This window comes from Nannospalax galili, unplaced genomic scaffold (genome assembly GCF_000622305.1).
Source record: "Nannospalax galili isolate Female #2095 unplaced genomic scaffold, S.galili_v1.0 scaffold538, whole genome shotgun sequence".
Lineage (NCBI taxonomy): Eukaryota > Metazoa > Chordata > Mammalia > Rodentia > Spalacidae > Nannospalax > Nannospalax galili.
The window spans coordinates 3,226,730-3,247,269 of record NW_008343842.1 but is presented as its reverse complement, the minus strand read 5'-3'; the positions used below and the strand labels follow the sequence as shown (position 1 = coordinate 3,247,269).

General features: G+C 42.7%; 1 protein-coding gene across 1 annotated transcript in view; it reads right to left on the bottom strand.

Annotated features, from left to right (window-relative positions):
• Srpk1 (SRSF protein kinase 1) overlaps positions 1-20,540 on the bottom strand; it is a gene marked incomplete in the record, with an annotated part of 55,974 nt that overhangs the window by 13,915 nt on the left and 21,519 nt on the right. Inside the window, 8 exon segments of the mRNA XM_008840091.3 lie at positions 6,560-6,660; positions 7,105-7,524; positions 7,900-8,113; positions 8,521-8,546; positions 10,642-10,807; positions 13,035-13,141; positions 19,188-19,275; positions 19,846-19,933. Coding sequence (XP_008838313.1) covers positions 6,560-6,660; positions 7,105-7,524; positions 7,900-8,113; positions 8,521-8,546; positions 10,642-10,807; positions 13,035-13,141; positions 19,188-19,275; positions 19,846-19,933 — 1,210 coding nt within the window.

Sequence of the window (20,540 nt, the reverse complement as noted above, 5' to 3'; positions counted from 1 at the left end):
GAGACCCTGTCTCAAAAAGACCAAAAAAATTAAAATTAAAAATTATTTACTTAGTACGTATGAGTGTTATGCCTTCCTTACAAGTATGTAAGTGCACCAGTGTTGTGCAGTGCTGGGGGAAGACAGAAGGAAGCATCAGATGCCCTGGAACTGGAGTTACCTACGGTTGTCAGCTGCCATGTAGACACTGGGAATCAAACCCAGGTCCTCTGTAAGAGCAGTCAGTGCTCTTAATCACTGAGCCAGCTCACCAGCCCTCCCTCCCTTCCTTCCTTCCTTTCTTTCATTTACTTATTTGTCAGTGCTCTTAACTACTGAGCCATCTCTGTGTCCCCCTTTGATTTTTAAATACAAGCACTTAGCGCTGTAAATTTTCCTTAGAACTGCTTACCCATGGAGTTTTGGTACAAAGTGTTTTCATTTTCATTCAATTTTAGGATTTTTCTGATTTCTTTTTTGAGTTCGTCAATGACACGTTCATTTATCACTCAATACTGTATATTTTAATTTCCATGTATGTATGTTGTATGGTACCTCTTTTTTTTTTAAAAAAAAGGATTTGAGCTGGAGAGATGGCTCAGCAGTTAAGAGCACTGACTGCTCTTGCAGAGGACCCGGGTTCGATTCCAGCACCCACATGGTGGCTACAAACCGTCCTTAACTCCGATTCCAGGGGAATCCGAAGCCCTCTTCTGACCTCCGAGGCATTGCACAACATGCAGGCAACACACTCATATACATTAAAAAAAAATTTAGCTTTAAACATGTATGTGCGCAGTGCAGTTGCCCAAGATCAGGCTGATTTGTAGTTTTGTGATCAGAGTCACAGTTTTATTTCAATTTGTACAAATTGCTTGCTAAGACTTGATTTGTGTCTTATTATATGATCTACATATTCTGCAGTGTTCAGGTACGGTGCTCTGTAGATGTCTTTAAGTCCATTTGTTGTTCTCTCATTCAGATGTTACTTTTTGCCAGGACGACTTGTCAACCAGTGAGTGGCGCACCAAAGTCACATACTACGGTCATGCTGAAGTTTATCTGTGACTTTAAAACTAATAGCATTTGTTTCACAACACCTGTGACCACTGTGCTATGTGTTTAGAATCGAATGTCCTTGACAAACTGTTCCTTAATCAGGAAGAAATGACCATTATCACTTAACTAGTTGTGAACAAGAACCCCTCTTTTCCAAGGGTTATTTGCCTGGAATACTTTTTCACATCTTTTCATGGTAAGACTGTCTGCATCTGTCTTTAAGGTAAAGTTACCTATGCTGTCTTAAACACTGCTAACACAAGGCTCCTGCCTTTGAGCCAATATGTTCACCTATGTCCCTTGATTGGTGAATGGAGACTGCTAATGCTCAGGTTGTTATTGAAAGGGGTGTATTAACTCCTACCATTTTATTGATCTGTAATGAGTTTGGCCACAGTTTCACTTGAGGACAATCAAATGGAAAGAGCTGGGAGGGGGGTGTAGAAAGAAAGACCTGCTCTGTTCAAGTGAGAGCGCATTAAATAAAGACGGGCTAAATGTGAAGGGGAGAGGGCTGGATGGATGTGTGTGTCGGGGGAGGGGGGTACATGAAAACAAACTTGCTTGTTTGAAGGTTTGCTGGATTCAGTTTGTCTCGAGTTCCTTCCCAGGCTTTCAGAAGCCTGTGTCACCCTGGACAGTCATGTTCTGACTTCCAGGTCTCTCTCCCTCCAGTGGACAGGATCAGAGATGTGGTCTGATCAGAGGGTGGTGCTTACAGGCGGAGCTTGAAGTGCTGGTCACACCATTTCTGAAGCTGTCCTTCAGAAATCTGTCTGTGCTGGCCCTGCCCATGTGATCTTTCTGTGTCTGTTGTTTGGCACACTTCCTGGAATCAGTTTAATTTTTCCTGCAGACACCAGCTCCAATACATTTCCACTCTGATTATTGATTCAAAGACCATTCTCAGCAGTCTATCATCTCATGCTGGCCAGGATTCAGTGTGTACCAGGTCACTTGCAACACGTTGCCTAAGAGTCACAGGCTGCCAAACCACCAATGCAAAGTCTTTTTAAAATGGACACCTGCAGCTGTTCCAGCAAAGTGCCAACAAAAACCTGGCATCTCCAAGTGCCACTTGCCTGGAATCTCATTTTCTGCTCTTTGAAAATGTTATGTTGGGCGTCTGGCGCACACTTTAATCCCAGCACTTGGGAGGTAGAGGCAAGTGGATCTCTGTAAGTTCAAGGCCAATCTGGTCTACATAGTGAGTTCCAGGCCAGGTGGGGCTACTGGGAGACCCTGTCTCAAAAAAAAAAAAAAAAAAAAAAAAGAAGAAGAAAATGTTTGTTACTGAAATAATCCTACTGAAGCATCTAGGATTGGTGCTCCTTCTTGCCAAGAGTGGGATGCTCTTGAAGCTGGACTATGGATTCTTTTACTCCTGCTCAGTAAGGTTCTCTATCTTTCTTCTTCACTATTAAAGCTAGAAATATTCACTTGTTTCACTTGTTAACCACCTCCTCTAAAAACTGTTATTCACCTTTCTCCAATTTCTTCTCTAGAGTCTGGGTATTGTCTGCCATTTTTCCACTCCCAGGAAAATGACTTTACCCTGGTAATCTGCATGCAGCCAGTGGAGGTGAGAGCAGTGAAAACTATCCCCTAGGCTAGGCAACTCCCCCAGTACTGTATGCTCTTTCTTAGGAAGTCATCACACAGGCTTCTGTACTCCAGCAAAAGGGTGCACACTGAAGAGAATATAGGAGAGACCAGAAACAGGGACTGGAAAGACAGGTGGAAAACAATAATCTTTATGTGCTAGAGATGTAGCTCAGTTTGCAGAGTGACTACCTAGCACACTTGAGGCGCTAGACCTGATCCCTCTCACACTAGGAATCTCCATAAACTAGGTGTGGTGCTAAATACATGTAATCCAATTCTAGATGCTAGGATTACAAAGAAAATACAGGAAACTAAATGTTATGTGAAAAAAAAAGGCATTACAACTCAAACAAGTCCCATTCATGTGAGAAGAGCATCAGCGTTCAAACAGTGTAACTATGGACCATTACCACAGCATCTGAAGGAGGAGTGGAGCAGAGGTAGATACCTACTATAGCCATGTCATTTATCACTGAGGTGAAGGCAAACACTTGTCATGGTGAATGAAAGTCTGGCAAAGTGGATGGCACATTTGATTTAAATGTCTAAACTATGCTTGTGTATAGCTGACAGGCAGAGATAAAACATAATAATTTTTTTTTAAATTAAAAAAAAAATTCTTGGGGCTGGAGAGATGGCTCAGTAGTTAAGAACACTGGCTGTTCTTGCAGAAGACCAGGGTTTGAATCCCAGCACCCATATGGCAGCTAACAACTGTCTATAACTCCAGTCCTGCAGATCCGACAGCCTCTTCTGACCTCCGAGGGCACTGCATGACACAGGTGCACTTACATACATGCAGGCAATACATGCATACACATAAAAAAAAAAAAATCTTTTAAAACCATGTAAAACCTGTGTATTGAAGGCCAGATGCTGGGGCACTGAAGACACGGATGAAAAGGGAGCTCTATGGGTTGGAGAGGTGGCTCAGCAGTTAAGAACACTGGCTGCTCTTGCAGAGGACCCAGGTTCGAATCCCAGCATCCACATGGCAGCTAACAACTGTCCAGAACTCCAGTTCCAGGGGATCTGACAGCCTGTCTTCTGCAGGCATTGCAAGACACAGGTGCACTTACCTACATGCAGGCAATACACACATACACATAAAATAAAAATAAATATTAAAAAAAAAAAAGAAAGAAGGCAGAGAGTAATTGAGAAGATGCCACCTGATATCCTCCCCTGGTCTTTATAAATGTGCACACACGTGTACACACACACACATATACCACACACAAAAAATATTAAGGCCAGGAATGGTGGTGGACCCTTTAATCCCAGCACATGGGAGACACAGGAAGGTGAATCTCTGTGAGTCTAGGTTCTCCGGGTCTATACAGTGAGAACCTATCTCAAAAATATATAATAATGATAATAATAATAGGGTCAGCAAGATGGCTTAGTGGGTAAAACTACTTGGTAAACAAGCCCAATGAGCTGAGTCAATTCCTTGAACTGAAAGTGGAGGGAGAGAACTAACTCCTGAAGGTTGTCATCTGCTCTCCACACATGTGCTTGTAAACACACGCACACAGACATGCATTTAATAGTTGAGATGAATTCTGCTGTAGTAAAAGGGACAGGAGCAACTACAACAGAGTAAAAAAAAGTCTCTTGTTACATGGCTAGAAAGCATGCAGGAAGGCAAACAAAGGCACAAAGTCCAACACGAAATGAGTTAAAACACTGACGACCACTAAATGTCTGTGGTGTGGTATTTGCAGACAGATCCAAGTACCACAGATACAGTAGTGAACAATAAAAATCATTTGTGAGAAGCACGTCCTAGAGAACGAACACTCAGCAAACACTGAACACCAGAGGACACCAAGTACTGTGGAGGAAAAATAAGGGCCAAGAGGGAGAAAGGTAAATGTGTTAGGGATTGAGACAAAGAGCTCCCTCTAAGATGGCATCTGAATAGGAACTTGGTGAAAATAAGGGCTCACACCTTTAATCCTAGCACTCGGGAGGCAGAGGCAGGAGTATCCCTATGAGTTCAGGGCCAGCCTGGTCAAGTTTGATATCAGCTGGGGCTATAGGAAGACCCTGACTCAAAAAACAAAAGAAAATGAAACAAAACAAAACAAAACAAAACTAAAGGGCTCAGAGCTGTGTGTACAGGGACTAGGGCAGTATTAAGGTGAAGATGAGGAGGCCATGCAGCCAGACAGGTGAATGGTATGGTGCCCAGGACTAGGCTCTTAACAGTCAATGCTAAGCTCTAAATTTACATCTTCTAAAGGTTATCTCTATATTCTAGAATATGCTTGGATACGGACCATTTCCTATTTATAGAGTATACAGCTTTTTAAGTAATATCACCCCAAATAAGTGGGAATCATTCTGTTGTAGATTTTTAAAAGATATCCATTAAAAAATAATGAAAGGTTAGATGTCATGGAGCATGCCTTTAACTGTAGCACTTGGGAGTCTGAGGTAGGAGGGGGACCTCAAATTCCAAGCCAGCTGCATACAGAAAGTTCAAGGCCAGCCTGGCCTATGGCAACATCTGGTCTCAAGAACACAAAAATCTGGGACTCAAGTGATGGCTCAGCAGTTAAGAGCACTGACTGTTCTTCCAGAGGACCCAAGTTCAGTTCCCAGGACATGCTAGCTAAGAGCCATCCCTAACAAGTTCTAGGAGATCCAATCCCCTTTTCTGGCTTCCAAGTCCCAATATTTTTCTAACTAGAAACCAAGTAAAAAAAAAAGCATTAATAAAAAATACGTAATATAGTACTGTACATCAAAAAGACTTTGAAATCAAAGCACCCAACTTTTCTGGGGAAAAATTTTTTTTTTTTAATTTTTAATTTTTATTTTAGGTGTATGAGCGTATTGCCTGCATGTGGGTAAGTGCACCCGTGTTGGTCAGAAGAGGCTGCTGGATCCCCTGGGACTGGAGTTACAGACAACTGTTAGCTGCCATGTGGGTGGTGCTGGCATTTGAATCTGGGTCTTCTTCAAGAACAACCAGTGTTCTTAACCGCTGAACCATCTCTCCAGCCCTTTTGGGGAAACTTTAATTTTTTAAATATATGTATGAGTGGTCTGCCTGCATAGACCAGAAGAGGGTGTTGGATCCCCCCTGGAATTGGAGTTAAAGACAATTGTTAACCATCACCACATGGGTGCTAGGAACTGAACCTGGGTCCTCTGAAAGAAAAGCCAGCACTCTTTAAAAAAAATTTTATCTTTTGTATATGAGTGTATATGTAAGTACACCCGTGCCATGCAATGCCTTCGGAGGTCAGAAGAAGATGGTGGAGCCCTCTGAAACGGGAGTTAGAGATGGTTGTTAGCCACCATGTGGGTGCTGAGAATCAAACCCGGGTCCAATGCAAGAGGAGCCAGTGGTTTTAACTGTTGAACAATCTCACCAGCCCCTATAGCACCCAACTTTTGATGCATCAGTCCCACATGTAGGACCCATCTTCAGGACCTCTATTCAAAGATGCCTGTCACAAAGAGCTAAGAATGTAGTAATTACAGGAAATCAGGGATACAACAAAGACAACTGAATTTCACTTAATTATTGCTGTCCAAAATGTTGATAACATAAACGAAAAGGTTCGCAGTTGACATTAGATGCCAATGTTGAGAATGGTGTGTGGTTAGGGAGGACAGTGAGCACAGGGACTGATGGTGTGCAAGTGAGTCAGGGTGCGACAAGACTGGCCAAAAGCAAGTGGATAGGACTGGGCTAGGAAAGGGGAACCAGGATGGAAGCTGGGTTCACGTTCTTCATTATACCCTTCTTTCCATATTTCACAAGTGTGTCTGAACTTCACAAAAATGTTAAGTGGGGTATCAGTACATAATTAGAGATGCTTTAGTTTGGTGTAACTAAGTCTAGATTTTCCTTCACTCAGTCATTTCAAAACATAGCATGGAAACAAATGGGACTTACCACCCAGCAGGCGTTTCCAAGATCAGCAATCTTCACTTTCAGTTTTTCTGCATTTTTTGGCTCAAGGGGATTAATAAGAAAATTTCCAGCAGTGAATTTTCCTACAGACAACAGCCATGATCAGTAACTGTTTCATGAACACAGGCTACCCCAAGGACAATGAAGACCTCCAAGTTAAGAGCTATTACACAGTCAGGCCCCCAACCTGGCAACCTACAATAAAATTTCTAACATAATGAAAAGCACAGTAGCACCTTCAGTTTCTAGAACTAACACCTCTGTGCAGTGATGATCTCAAAGCTGCATATCCTGTTTTGAACAAGTATAACTGCAAGTTAGTGGTCCATACTGAAGCACCTTGGACAGCTGCTGGCTGGAGACATAGCTCAAGGCCTGGGTTCCATCTCCGGCTCCATAAAACCAAAGAAAAACACCCTCTTCACACACCACCAAAAAACCCAAGACGCCCACTGTAAAGAATAGTCTAGAAATTCAAGAGCATGCTGTGCAGGCAGGGGCCTGGGAAGCATGTCTGCATGTGGTACCTTTGTTGTCCAGTGGTCCGTTTGGCTCCTGCTCCTGCTCCTCTGCACAGGGAATCTCGGCCCGAAAGCTTTCTTGAAGCTGGCTGATGTCCTGCTCATTGGGTGACTGGTCTACAGATGAGGAAGACTGGCATACCATGGTCTCTGACACCTCAGAGGTCACAGGTGTGCAAGAGTCTGTTTCTTGAGATGTACTGCTGTCTCCATTTTGGGAGTTTAAGAAACTAGCTTCCTGCTTCAAATTTTGGACACCACAGTCATTAGCATTATGGAGATCCTCTTTAAGCCTCAATGTTTCGTTATTACTGTTCTCATTGTAATTAACGATTTCAATTACTCCATTGCAATTAATTTCTGTTGCACCACCCTCTACACCACGTTCCGTAAGTGTTTGATCCTGGCCAATGGAACTTGACTCTTCTAAGGAACAAACAAACAGAAAAGGATGCATGTGTATGTGTGTGAGTGAACAGGAAAATTTCTCACAAGGTTAAAACATTTTCTAGAGCTTCTATTGAGTGACATTAAACATGACTGAACATCTCTCTAAAACCTACTTATGGAAGGACAAGATCTTATCCTTATCCAATGGCTAAATAAAGTCTGTGTTCCACTTCTGGAGAAAAAGTCAGAAGTTACACTTTACTATTACCTGCCTAACATTTACGACAAGGTCTGAATTCTTATAGGACACCCCCAGAGATGTGTTGCATACACGAAACTATATGTTACGTAACAACGATACATCAATGCTAAGTGTGCCATGAAGTAATTTTTGTGATGTTCTATTTATACCAAGTTTCTCTTGGGTCATTTTATTAGGTGGGTTCTCTTTCAAGGGTCTTTCAACAGGACTCTCTGATTCTTCTTGCTCGTTAGGTCTTTTTTGCCCAGGGCCCGACTCTTTCTCCATTTCCTCAATTTCCTGCATTCGCTTCTCTAGCAATTCTGCCTGGCGCTTCTGCTTCTTCTTCAATTTCTTCTTCTTATTCTTTGACATTTTGTCAGCCTGGGCGGAGATTACAAACAGATAAAGCCTTCAGGTGGCTAATCCATTATCCCTGGTTGGAGACAACTGTTAACTTTAATTATTTCCTAATTAAATTTCACACTTGCCCTTTCATTAACTTAAAAGCTGCAGACTTTTAATGAAACCACACAAAAATGAAACTGACAACAAATCTTGGTCTTCTGAGCAGTCTCTGGGGCTGGCTTACTCTGACACATATTTATAGATGCCTCATCAGTACAAACTTGCTGGAGGTATGTTGGAATTTACTGCAGAAAATTACAGAAGCGCAGGAAATATTCTTTTTCTTTGGTTTCCAAACTCTAAATCAACTGTGACCATCCACTCAGAAGAACCCAGGCCCAGCACCCAGAGCAGAACTGAATAGAGAAATCCCTCATACTTACTGGTTTAGGTTGCGGAGCAGTACTGACTGAAAAGAAAAAAAAAGACAAAAACCAGGTAAGAACCCTAGCCTTTAGCAGGCACCCTAACAAAGGATGGGAAGAGTCACCCCAGAATGGAACATCTCTTGTACAGCCCACATTACCAGCAACACTGGTACATGTCGTAACATATTTATGTTTAAAGAAAACAAAGAACACCTACAAAAGTGGCTCAACCTTATAAATGTTGACTCCCTCCTCAACCAGCATCGGTCTCCACAGAACCAAGGTCTAACTTCTGTCTCCACTACTGATGCCACTAGGACCACACGCTTCCCGTGTGCACATACGGCAACAGCCTCCTTGTCTCAACTAGGACTCCCACCCCCTTGTTATTTTCCTTGGCACTGATCAGTGCTTTGCTTGCATGTATGTAAGTGCATCACAAGCATGTGTAATGTCCACAGAGGCCACAAGAGCCTGGATTCTCTAGAACTGGAGTTACAGTTGTCCGTCACCATGTGGGTGCTGGAAACTAACCCTGGGTCCTCTGCAAGAGCAGCCAGTGCCCTTAAGCACTGAGCCATCTCTCCAGCCCCTTTTTCTTTTAATTAAAAACATTAATTATGTGTGTCTGCATGATACTGGGGGGGGGGTTGCCACAATGCACATGAGGACAACTTTATGGAGTCAGCTTTCTCCTTTTACCTTTACATGGCACACATAATCAAACTCAGGTGTCTAGGCTTACTCAAAAGCATCTTTACCATCTCACTGGCCCATTTCTTAGCTTTAAAGAGGAATCTAGGTGACACGCAAGAGCTACAGTAATGTACCACACAGCATCCTGCAGGTAACAGTTTAACTTAGGTGGGATGCTTAATCTTCTTTTCTTTAGAAAGTATAACTGTGGCTGAACACAACATAAAATGTATCCTCTTTATTGTATATGCCGATGTTAACTATTTCTACTAAAACTTTTCCATGTTCCAAAACTGAAGTCCTGTTGGACAACTGTTTCCTCCTTGTCAGATCTTCCTTAAAAGGAAGTCTATGATAACTAATATTTCAACTTAAATGTCAACAAAATTCCTCAAATTATTAAACTACTAAAATTAAAATCTATATACCCTGACTAGAATAAAAACACGATAATCAGAGCAACCACCATTTATTTAACACATGATACTGTGTGGCACACTACTAACTGCACTGCTGTGAAACTGAACCCCATAACTCCTAGGTAAGGAAAAATAAAAATCAAGCAACTCATCCAAGGCCTCCTAGTCAATGAACAGAACCAAGTTTGATTATTCAAACAGTGCTTCAACTCAAGCTCTTGTCGGACTAGTTATCTAGTCTGTCTGCACTAGTCTCTATGTCAGCACCTGTGAGCAGCTAAGAGGTAAACACTTAAAAAACGGCTATCAAGAAGTGGACCCAGTGTCACTCAGCTATAATCCTGGCACTTAGGAAGCAGAGGTGGAAGGACTGGGAGTTCAAATACAGTCTGGTTTATTACATAGGAAGACTTGTCCTTAGAAATTAAAACTAGAGCCAGGCATGGTGGTGCATGCCTGTAGTCCCAGCACTTGGGAGGCAGAAGCAGATGGATCTCTGTGAGTTTAAGGACAGCCTGGTCTACATAGTGAGTTCCAGGACAGCTGGGGCTACAGGGAGACCCTGTCTCAAAAGGACCCCCCCCACACCCGAAAAAAAAAAATTAAAATTAGGGTCAGCAAGATGGCTCAGTGCATAAAAGCACTTGCTGCCAAGCCTGACAACCTGAATTTGATGCCTGGGACTCACATGATGGAAGGAGAGAACCAACTCCTGTGAGTCGTCTCTGACTATATGCACACACGTCCCTCCAAAGTAAACGAATGTAATAAAAGATTAAAATTTTTAAAAGAGCCCACCAATTAAGAAGAATATCCTTAAACAACAAGTTAGCTATTTTAGCTCATGTTCACCAAAATGACACTAATCTCCAGTTTTCTTATTGCCACTGGAAGGCAATAGTTAGAAGTCTCTTGAATGCTACACTATGTTCAGTACTTTCTCAATAAGTGACTGAATATTGCTGCCCTGTGACCAGGTGAAACAGAAGCTTCTGATGCCTGCGGAGCTGCAGCCCCATACCTGCAGAGCCAGAAGGTGGAGGAGCTCCGGACCGTTGCCACTCGGTTGCTTCTGCAGCCAGCCTGCGGATGTACTGGTCATTCACCGACAACAAGATGTTTTCTGGTTTAATGTCAGTGTGGATGATACGGCACTTGGTGTGTAAATAATCCAGACCCTGTAACACCTGAATGGAAATAAAGCAGTAGATTCATAAGTACAAAATCCAGACCTTTCTGGAAAAGAAATCACAGTATATTTTTAAAGAGTGACTTCCCTAGAAAAATTAAGTTACCAAGTTTTTCTGTTTTTTGCTTTTGTTTGCGACAGGGTCTCCCTAGTCCCACCCCGCCTGGAACTTACTATGTGGACCAGGCTGGTGTCCATCTCACAGAGATCTGCCTCCCTCTGCCTTGCCAGGACTGGGATTAAAGGTATGCACCACCATGCCTGGCATATAAAGTGCCAAGTTTTTAAAAGCTAATTCTACTCAGAGATGTTATATATGTGTTCTCTAATTGAGAACAACTACCCAACACAGTCTTCAAATGCTAAGACGCAGATAAGGAAGGCCGAGTTATCTGTCCACAGATACTCACTGATGAAGAAATGAGGCTTCCTATTTCCAGCTCAGAGCTCTTCCTGATGTATTACCCAAACAAATTAATTTGGGGCTGGAGAGATGGCTGAGCATATAAAAACCCGAGTGGGGAGGCAGAAACAGGTGGATCCCTGGGGCTCACCAGCCAGCTGGTCTATCCTAACTGTAACCTAGGTCAATGAGAGAGGCCTTGGCCCCCCAAAATAAGTTGCCCAGGCATGGTGATACCTCCCAGCACTTGGGAGGCAGGTGGATTTCTGTGAGTTTGAGGCCAGTCTGGTCTATACAGAGTTCCAGGCCAACTAGGGCTACATAATAAGACCCTATCTTAAAACAAACAAACAAACAAACAAAACCCCAAACCTAATACCCAAAAGAAAACAAAGAAAAAGGTAGACAGCTTCAGAGAAACAAGAGGTTAACCTCTGGCCTCTACACCTGTGTGCATAAGTACCCACCTAAACATGAGCACTCACATGCACATAAGATGTGCACAGCAATTCTATACTAATATTTAGTGCTCAGAACTTTTTAAAAAATATTTTGCATTTATTATTTTTATTTTATGTGTATGAGTGTTGTGCTGGATAGCTTTAGTGTCAACTTGACACACCTGGGTTGAGGGAGCCTCAATTGGGGAATTGCCTCTATTGGACTGGCCTGTGGCCATGGGTCATATTCTTGATGAGTGATGTGGGAGGGCCCAGCCCACTATGGGTGATGCCACCCTTGGACAGGTGGGTCTGTGTTACATAAGAAGGCAGGCTGAGCAGGGGTCAGGGGAGCAAGCCAGTAAGCAGCGATCCTCCATGGCCGCTGTGCTCCAGCTCCTGCCTCCAGGTTCCTGCCCTGAGTTCCTACCTTGGACTCCCTGATGAACTGTGACCTGGGAGAGGTAAGCTAAATAAACCCTTTCCTCCCCAAGTTGGTAGTGGTCAGAGTGTTTTGTCACAGCAATGAAGAAACAAACTAGGACAAGTGTTATGCCTACATGTGAACCCGTGTCGTGCAATGCCCATGGAGGACAGAAGAGGCTGTCAGATCCCCTGGAACTGGAGTTACAGACAGTTGTTAGGTGCATGTGTGTGCTGAGATTCAAACCCAGGTCTTCAGCAATAAGTGTTCTTAACCACTGAGCCATCTCTCCAGCCCAGTGCTCAGAACTTATTTTAAATAAGGGCTTCTGATTTCACATACTCAAGTGTCTCAAAGTGTTTCCTTTCTAATAATTACAGAGGACAAATCTGGGGAAAATGGTTATGCTAAACACTTAAACCAGAATAAACACAGTAAACCCTAGGGTCCAAATAAAGTATTTAATTTCAGCAAAAAACCTTCAGTATTTGTTTGTCTGAGACAGGATTGCACTGCAGCTTAGGCTGGCCTCAAACTTGTGGCGATCGTATTGCCTCAGCCTCCTGAATGCAGACACTACAGACATGAATTACCACACTGGCTGTCCCTGGTTTTGTGTGCACATACACTCGGACGCCAACGCCGGATGTCTGACACTATCCACTTCATTTTTGAGACAAGATTTCTCACTGAACCCAGAGCTTATGACTGGCTAGACTGAGGCTAGCCAGAGTTCCAGGGATCTATCTACCCTCCTCCGGCCCTTACTAAGATACCCAGTTTTTATGTGGATACTAGAGATCCAAACTCAAGTACTTATGCCTGTGTGGCAGGTACTTTACTAGCTAAGTCACTTCCCAAGCCTCAACTCTTGGTTTTTTAAAATAAAAATTCTGTTTTTGAACAGGAAACACTGGATACTTTCATATAAAAAGCTAACACTGAGCAATACACACACCTGCTGAATGATTTTTTTGACACAAGGCAGTGGAAGTCCCTGATAGTTGGACTTGATGATCCACTTGAGTAGATGATGCCCCAAAACTTCAAACACCATGCAGATATCTGTAAGTTCGTTAAGGAAGAAGAAGGAGACAAGAAAAACAGGCGAGATGTGGATTTCATCCCAATGACAATGTTTTGTACTATTTTCTTAAGTCACAAAATAATGCAAAAATAAGTAGCTTTCAATAATCTGAACTCTACAGTCAATGCAACAGAAAGTTGTATGAAAGGCTGATTCATGATTCAAGTCATGCACGTTAATATACTCCTGTGGAAAAAGGCAAAATGAACCCTGAATGTGCAGCAGTCAAAGTGCCAGGCTCAAGCATCAACTTGATCCAGGCAGAGCAGTTTCTTCTGTAATGCTCAGGGTAACACTTCCACTTACATAGGCTCAAAGTAAAAAAATAAATTATTTTTCTTTCTATACTGCCAGGGAACAAACCTGCTATCTTGCCGGGCAACTGCTCTACACTGAAGATATATCTCAAGCCAATATTTTAAAAAATAATTTATTATTTTATGTGTATCAGTGTATTGCCTGCATGCAGGTAAGTGCACCCGTGTCGTGCAATGCCTGCGGAGGACAGAAGAGGCCATTGGATCCCCTGGAACTGGAGTTACGGACAGCTGTTAGCTGCCATGTGGGTGCTGGGATTCAAACCCGGGTCTTCTACAAGAACAACCAGTGTTCTTAACCACTGAGTCATCTCTCCAGCCCTCAAGCCAAAAATTTTAAAACAGAGATGGTGACTCGCTTTCTGCTCTGTAGATTACGAAACTCATCTTCACTTGGTGCCAGCACATGTTCTTTATTCCTAAACACCCTGATGGCAATGTAAGGCAGGGGTACTGTGCCACCTACTCTGAACATGCAGGGTACTGCAGAGACTTTAGCAGGTGTGTGGATCACCCACCCCCAGTTTCTTCACGTACTAGAATGTAAAGACATGCACATGGGCATTTAGTAATGATCTAATGGCCAGATGTTTAAGTGAGATTCTCTAGTAATAAAGAAAGCCTGCACTCCCTGGGAAAATGGCCAAATCCAGGGCCAGATATAGGGTAAGTCAAAGGGACAGAAGGCATCCTACTACTACGTAGCCCAAGTTTAACTAGAATTGGGGTTGTAGGTGTGCCACCATGCTTGGTAGAAGAGGTACCATTCTAAAGAGGGTATCATTTATCAAAGTGGAGACCATATCAAGGAGTAGTGAGTGAATATATCAATCAAAAACAGAATGAATTAACATTGGCACCAAGAGTTATATAAAGAGGGGCAGAGGAGAAACTTTCTTAGAGAAGAAAGCCAAAGTTAAATAATAAAAACACAAGATCTGATGATACTAAAAAAACTGTATATAGTGCAAAAATATTTTCCACAGATTGAAAAACTAGCCTGCATTTCTAAATAATTTCAGTCAAGATGGAATAACAGGACTGCATTTACCAATTGTGACAGACAAGTGCATAAAACAGAAGCCACTGGACATCAGGCGACAGAACCAAGATCCCTAAGAAGGAGAGGAGCAAGACAGATGGCCCAGTTTGCCAGGTAGACTGTGTGGAAACAGCATTCAAAGTCTCAGGAGACCAAGTTGACAACAGTTCACAGACCAAGGTGCCAGAAGGATTAGAGTAGATACTGTAACCAGTATCCCCACAGATACTAGAAAACTACTCATTCTACAAAAAAGATGAGGGAAATTCAGTCACGGGTCTTGGTAGAATTACTCAGGAAGGTCTTGACTCAACAGAGGGGAATGTTTAGTCCTGGCCCAACCACAGCTTTAATCCAATCTAACAGATCATCAAAGAAAAACCTGAAAGTATGAAACTGTTTGTTTGGTTTTTGAGTCAGGGTCTCCCTGTGGTCCCAGGTGCCTAGAACTTGCTATGTAGTCCAGGTTGGCCTACACTGCACAGAGATTCACCTGCCTCTGCCTCCCAAGTGCTGGGATTAAATTTGTGCACCATCAAACTCAAGGTAGGAGGAAACTATTTTACAAGTAACCTAACTGCATCCTAGAACGGAAGAAGTTCCAGAAGGTTTATAGGAATGCCACCAATGTGCCATACTAAAAAGCAAAAATGCAAGAAACATTTAAAAGTATGGGGCTGGAGAGATGGCTCAGTGGTTAAGAGCACTGACTGCTCTTGCAGAGGACTGGGGTTCAGTTCCCAGCACCCACATGGCAGATACAAACTGTCCTTAACTCCAGTTCCAGGGGAATCCAAAGCCCTCTTCTGACCTCTGTGGCACTGCATGACACAGGTACAACTCACATACATGCAGGCAATACACTCATACACATAAAATAAAAATAGTAAAATATTGGGGCTGGAGAGATGGGTCAGTGGTTAAGAACACTGGCTGGTCTTCCAGAAGACGCGGGTTCGAATCCCAGCACCCACATGGCAGCTAACAACTGTCCATAACTCCAGTTCCAGGGGATCCGAAGGCCTCTTCTGTCCTCCGCAGTCATTGTACAACATGGGTGCACTTACCGACATGCAGGCAATACATGCATACACATAAAATAAAATGAAATATTAAAAAATAATATAAAAAAATTAAAATTAGAATAACTGATCACTTGAAACTGACCAAGAACCAACACAGATGTTAGAATTAGCAGACAAGAATATTAAAAATCAAAGTTCAAGGAATGAGGATGCTTGATTGGTAGAGTGCTTGCATAGCAAGCAGGAGGCCCTGGGTTCTATCGCCAGGACCACATGAACCAGGAGTGGTAGTGCACATCTGTAATCCCAGCACTTAGGAGGCAGAGGCAGGAAAATCAGAAGTTCAATGTCATTTTCCACAAGTTGAAGGCCAGCCTGGGATGAGAATACTGCCTCATATAGAAGACCCTGTCTCAAAAGAAAGGGGTGGGGTAGAGGAGTGACTGCGGGTTAAGAGCACCAGCACGCTGCTATCACCGCCTCTGCTCCTCTTGGGCACCACACACACCAGTAAAAACACACATGCAATCAAATGCTTATGGAAATAAAAATAAATCTTTAAAATATTTTTATTTAGTATTTTTTATGTGTAAGTGTATATTGCCTGCAGAGTCAGAAGAAGGCGTTGGATCCCCTGGAACTGGAGTCAGACGGTTGTTAGTTGTCATAAGGGTGCTGGGAATCGAACCTGGAACCCCTGGAAGAACAGTAAGTGTTCCTAACTGCTCAGCCACATCTCCAGTCCCAATAAATAAATCTTTAACCATCATGGTGAGGAGGCATGGCTGCAGAGGTGGCTGGAGTAGAAGCAGAAGGAAAGCTCTCACATCTTCAAGCAGGCATAGGAAGCAAGCAAGAGAGTGACTCGAGATCTGGCAAGGCTTAAGAACTCTCTAAGTCTGCCCCCAGTGACATGCTTCCTCCAGCATGGTTACACTTTCTAAGGCTCCCAAAACAGTGCCACCAACTGGAGACAAAAATGTCTAAACACTTGGGGCCTATGGGGGACAATCTCACTCAAACCATCACAGACAGGATTGAGGCTATTCATCTAATAATGAAGAGATGTTCAACAAGTTGGGCTTCGATTAGTGGGTGTAAAGGAATCAGATACTAAGGTTCAGAATGTCAGCTAGGTAGTAGGAACAGAAGGCCTGGCTGTTCAAAAACATGGGATAAGGGTACAATGCCTAAATTGAAGATGAGAAGCCCAAGACAAGGACTTCACCTAGTTTATAAGCAAAGAGAAAATAGGACTCTGGTTTAATGTGAGGGGATAAGGTCTGGAGGTAGTCAGGAGAATAGAACTAAAATGGTAGAACAAGGATCAAGAAGATCAGGAATGACTGCACTAGTACAGCAAGGGTGAAATGAGCCAAGAATTACTGCTGACGAGGTACTTGGGCAAAGAAACGGTTCCGAGGGCCGTGAAGATAAACTGAAGGCAAAGAATGGGTTAGGGTGGTTGTGACTGCTGAGAACCCTCAATTCACTCAAGTAATCAATTAGATCTAATGTAAGGAATGGCCAAAGGTGGGGATGATGGCTGTTCCTCACAAGCAGAACATAGCCTCTAAGTGATGTAAACACAAGTGGTAAAATGATTCCAATGTTTCAAGTTTCTATAAAGGCACAGGAACCACAGTAAAATCCTCATTCTACAAGATTAAGAAGATAAAAAATAGAGAAGCTGTTTGCACAGAGATGACAACCAGGTAAAGACTTGGCAAAGTGGTTAACAGGTGAAACACAGTTGCCTGATGTCTGAGTTATTTATTGCTAGAAAAACCCTGCAATGGTTTGTAACACTAAACACATTCCTGACAGGGAGCTGAAATTCTGTCACGGTCAACCACTGGGTGGTGCAGGGAATAATCAATCAATGAATGACTAATAGCTTTCATGAGGGGCGTTGCTTTCCCGATGATGGTCATTAAGGTTTCTATAGCTGAAAAGTGATTTTCATGTTAGTGGTTATGGTTAATTGTAGCCGAAAATTATGACACATATCACTTATACTTTCCTTCCCAATTTATGGTGGATGAAGATCAAGTGTTACCAGCTGAACCATGTTAAGTTTGGTGGGATACCATGTTACTCCGGGATACTACAGTGACAGCAATGGAAGGCTGTTCTGAGACGTGTTCAGGCAGTGATCTGGCACTGATTAATGTTAGGCTTCCTGACTGGATTAGTTATGATCGTATAACAGCAGATCAAGATGAAGCAAAACTGTTACTGAGTTCAGTGACAGAGAGGAGAGACTTGTGAGTGGAGACACTGCACTATGGTCACACTAGTCTTGGCAGATAGGTGGGCGTGGCTAGTCCATCATCATTTGTCTGCATTTTTTTTAAAAACATTTTTTTATGTCTATGAGTGTATTCCCTGCATGTAGGTAAGTGCACCCATGTGATGCAACACCCTCGGAAGACAGAAGAGGCCGTCAGATCCCCTGGAACTGGAGTTAAGGACAGTTGTTAGCTGCCATGAGGCTGGGATTCGAACCCGGGTCTTCTGCAAGAACAACCAGTGTTCTTAACCGCTGAGCTATCTCTCCAGCCCCATTTGTTAGCATTTTTATTATTAAAATCATTTGGGGAAATTAAATGGCAAGAAAAATAAAAGGGGGATGTGCGGATGAGGAACGAAGGAAACAGCTTGGCTCTGACCTGACTTGGTATCATTGCTAAAGCAGACATTACGATGTTGGAAACAGTTTAAGAGGCCATTTTTCTTTTTTTCTGAGACAGGGTCTTACTACATAGCCCCAGCTAGCCTACAACTTGCTGTGTATACCAAGTTGGCCTCAATCTCACAGAGATTCACCTGCCTCTCCCCCTCTGACCACTAGGATTAAAGGCATGCACCACCCCACCCAGCTTGGATTTATTGAATCCCTCATTTTTCAGGCATAATGAATCAAATCTGTGAAGAAGCAGGAGGATCTCCTTTTGAGGCCAGCCTAAACTACACAGTAGGATCATGTCTTTTTTTTTTTTTAATTTTGTTTTTAAAAGTCTTTCTGAGACAGGGTCTCCCTGTAGCTCCAGCTGGCCTGGAACTCACAGAGATCCACCTACCTTTGCCTCCCTGAGTGCTGGGATTAAAGGCATGTGCTACCATGCCCAGCCTAAGACCATTCCTTTTTAAAAAAAGCACTTACCTTAAAATTTCTGTGCTAACTGATAAGTCAAGACTTTTATTAGTAATACAAAGCTTTCTTTAAAAAATTATTTTAATTTTCTTGTAAAGGGGAAAACTGAAGTAATATTCTTGAAAAGGCATGATACAAATACATAATTCATATCTGTGTTTGGAAGTGTACAATTTTATAGTTAACCTTGAGAAAAGGCACCAGTGCTGTTTGTACAAAACCAGGTTCTTTCTTTGGGAATTATTTTATGATTAATTTAAAATAAGTTCTTGGGCTGGTGAGATGACTCAGTGGGTAAAGTGCTTGTCAAGCAAGCTTGTCTACCTGAGCTCAATCCCCAGAGCTCATGCTGGAAAGAGAACTGACTTGCTGACATTCACATATGTGCCATGGGGCACGCACGCGCGCACACACACACATACACACACACACAGCAATAAAATAAATATGAAAAAAAAAAGAATTGCATTCTTGAAAGGATACGTGTTCCATTAACACCTGATATTTTAAAGTCATCTAGTAGCTGAACCACCATTTCTCTGTTTGGATCATTCGGGTCTGAATTGCGAACCTGTGTTGAGAAGAGAGCATTAGCACAAGGGGCAGCGGCAGAGCAGTCAATGGTAGGGAGGGAACATGACACAAGCTGTGTTAAGCTCCAGCTATGCACTGTTGTTTTTCTACACAAAAGAACCAAATGGATGCTCAGATAAAAGACACCTATCTTTCCAGGATGAACTGAATCAATGAATAAAGTACCTGTCGACACATTTTCCTGTAAGAATGCAAAACATATAGTAGATGCTAGAATTTACTCATACAACTTTCCTTTAACCACAGTTAGGAAAGAAAAACATTTATGACAGTGCTGTGTGGCACATAAAATATGTTAAAGAAAAATTTGCTTACTTGAAAACTATGAGGTATGTATGCTTGTAGGATGAATTCTAACCACCGAATATAGCAATCCCCTACTATGTGTAGGGAATGTGTAAATATGCTTTTCTTCTATCCCTCTTTAAGGAGAATGACTCTGAAGCTAAACAGCAAAAACCTAGGCCTAGTGTACCACTTGCCACATCTTAATCCCACACATGACTGGTTTACTGTTTCTGCGGTCACATAAAGATCTAATACTCACTGATTTCAGCAAACGGATCTCGTCTAGTGCTGTTTCAGTGTAATGCTCGGCACTTTTAACTACTTTCATTGCCACAAACTTCTTCCCCCTAAGGAACAAACAAGACAATCCTACCTTTACTGTTGGTGCTAAGATGAAGTTACCACCTGGGAGATGGCATGTAAACACTAGGTTCCCACCTCTCTGTGGCCAAACAGAAGTGCTTCTTCTGTGGGTTGCTTCCCTGTGAACGGCAGGGAGCCAGATCTCCAACAGAGTCTGCCCTCAGATCATCTCAGCCACTGAGCATCTTCTCTCAGATAAAACCTGTTACCTTCTGAGACCCTTTCTGAACTCCAAGTTAAACTAAAACCCACCCATTCAGAGCACCCTGAGCAAAATAAACAGCTTCAAGAGCTGCTGCACTGCTTGTGAAGAGCCAGAAACACTTGGGAGAAAACAAAAACACAAAAACTTAAATGACTGAAAGTGCAATGCACATGTGCATGCTGTCTCCTCAGATGCAGATGACTTAAATTTAGAAAATATTGAGTACTGGGCCGGGTGTGGTGGCGCACTCCTCTAATTCCAGCACTTGGGAGGCAGAGGCAGGCGGATCTCTGCGAGTTCAAGGCCAGCCTGGTCTACATAGTGAGTTCCAGGACAGCTGGGGCTATAGGGAGACCCTGTCTCAAAAAGACCAAAAAGAAAAAAGA